The sequence below is a fragment of the Penaeus monodon genome, chromosome 40 (genome assembly GCF_015228065.2).
Source record: "Penaeus monodon isolate SGIC_2016 chromosome 40, NSTDA_Pmon_1, whole genome shotgun sequence".
Lineage (NCBI taxonomy): Eukaryota > Metazoa > Arthropoda > Malacostraca > Decapoda > Penaeidae > Penaeus > Penaeus monodon.
Window position 1 is genome coordinate 8,335,910 of NC_051425.1, and position 2,500 is coordinate 8,338,409.

Sequence of the window (2,500 nt, forward strand, 5' to 3'; positions counted from 1 at the left end):
TATTTATTATTATTATTATTATATTATCATTATAATTTTATTATGATTAATAGAAAATTATAATAATAATCTTAATCATCTGTTGTTGTTGTTATTCTTACCATTCCTATCTTTATCCTTTTCATTACTGTCTTTAGGAGGCTTAATAAGACTTTTTCAAACAATTTTGAGCGCAAATTCAGATTTACTATTCTGATTATTCATTATACTCTTTAGTATCTTCAGACTTAAAGCTTGACATGATTTTTCACAAAGCGTTGAATTCATTTCAGTGAATAAGTATTTGTGTTGGAAATACCCCACTCGTAGGCATGTCTTGTATAAGTGTTCGCCTACAAGTATATCTTTGGAGATATTGATAGATAAGTAGGCAGGTAGGTTGGTAGGTAGGCAGGCAGGGAGGCAGGCAGGCAGGCAGGCAGGCATAGATAGATACAGATAGAGATAAATAGATAGATAGATAGAGAGAGAGAGAGAGAGAGAAACAGAGAGAGACAGAGACAGAGAGAGACAGAGACAGAAAGAGTCAGAGACAGAGAAAAAGACGGACAGGAACAGAAACACAAAGACAGACAATCAAAACCCATTCAGACGCAGCAAGAACGAGAGCAAACGCCACGTACCTCAACCTCAACCTCCTCCTCCCCTTACCAGGATAGTGATGATGCGGGAGTCAGGGCTGGTGGACCGCTACCTGCAGGAAGCCACTACCAACGTGACCGCCTGCATGGTTCCCCCGGGCGAGGAGGCGGGCAAAGGGAGCTCCCTCGTCCTCTCTTTTCTGGACCTCGGGGGCGTCTTTCTCTTCATGTTTGGAGGTATGTGGGTCTTGTGTTTTGATGGCAAATTCGTATCAAATATTATTTATTTTTTGTTATCATCATTGTTATTATCATTGTTGTTATTATTGTTGTTAGTATCATTATTATTATTATTATCATCATCATTATTATTATCATTATTATTATTATTATTATTATTATTATCATTATTGTTACTATTATTACTTTTGTATGTATTGATTTGTTGTTGTTTATTTATTTGTTTTTTTTATCGCAGTATGCTCTTGGTTTTCCTCATTCCTGTCCTTCCTGATGATGCAGTCTTCTTCTTTTTATCATGTTCCTTCTAATTATTCTTCATCCTTTTCTTTCTTTCCACTCCTTCTTAATTCCCATCTTCTATTTCCAGATTCTTCCAATTCTCCTTATTTTTTTCTTCCTCCTCCTCCATCTCCTTTCACTTGATTTCCCTTCCATCTATCTGTTGCTCCCCTTCTCTTTCTCCTCTTTTTCTCTCGATTTCTCCTCTCTCTTCTATTGCCCTTTCCTTTTCATCGCCAATTTCTGCCTGTCATTCATTCATATCTATCTATCTATCTATCTATAGACATACACACACACACACACACACACACACACATATATATATATATATATGTGTGTGTGTGTTTTGTTGTGTGTGTGTATGTCTATAGATAGATAGATAGATAGATATGAATGAATGACAGGCAGAAATTGGCGATGAAAAGGAAAGGGCAATAGAAGAGAGAGGAGAAATCGAGAGAAAAAGAGGAGAAAGAGAAGGGGAGCAACAGATAGATGGAAGGGAAATCAAGTGAAAGGATATGGAGGAGGAGGAAGAAAAGAAATAAGGAGAAGTTGGAAGAATCTGGAAATAGAAGATGGGAATTAAGAAGGAGTGGAAAGAAAGAAAAGGATGAAGAATAATTAGAAGGAACATGATAAAAAGAAGAAGACTGCATCATCAGGAAGGACAGGAATGAGGAAAACCAAGAGCATACTGCGATAAAAAAAACAAATAAATAAACAACAACAAATCAATACATACAAAAGTAATAATAGTAATAATGATAATAATAATAATAATGATAATAATAATGATAATAATAATAATAATAATAATAATAATAATAATAATAATGATGATGATAATAATAATAATAATGATACTAACAACAATAATAACAACAATGATAATAACAATGATGATAACAAAAAATAAATAATATTTGATACGAATTTGCCATCAAAACACAAGACCCACATACCTCCAAACATGAAGAGAAAGACGCCCCCGAGGTCCAGAAAAGAGAGGACGAGGGAGCTCCCTTTGCCCGCCTCCTCGCCCGGGGGAACCATGCAGGCGGTCACGTTGGTAGTGGCTTCCTGCAGGTAGCGGTCCACCAGCCCTGACTCCCGCATCATCACTATCCTGGTAAGGGGAGGAGGAGGTTGAGGTTGAGGTACGTGGCGTTTGCTCTCGTTCTTGCTGCGTCTGAATGGGTTTTGATTGTCTGTCTTTGTGTTTCTGTTCCTGTCCGTCTTTTTCTCTGTCTCTGACTCTTTCTGTCTCTGTCTCTCTCTGTCTCTGTCTCTCTCTGTTTCTCTCTCTCTCTCTCTCTCTATCTATCTATCTATTTATCTCTATCTGTATCTATCTATGCCTGCCTGCCTGCCTGCCTGCCTCCCTGCCTGCC

General features: G+C 37.5%; 1 protein-coding gene across 1 annotated transcript in view; it reads right to left on the reverse strand.

Moving 5' to 3' along the window:
• Window positions 1-673: 673 nt before the first annotated feature.
• The window catches only part of LOC119597979, a 6,236-nt gene continuing 4,409 nt past the window's right edge, over window positions 674-2,500 (reverse strand). The window contains exons 4-5 of the mRNA XM_037947639.1: window positions 2,072-2,235; window positions 674-828 (exon numbers count right to left, since the gene is read on the reverse strand). Coding sequence (XP_037803567.1) covers window positions 674-828; window positions 2,072-2,235 — 319 coding nt within the window. The remainder of the gene's footprint in view (window positions 829-2,071; window positions 2,236-2,500) is intronic.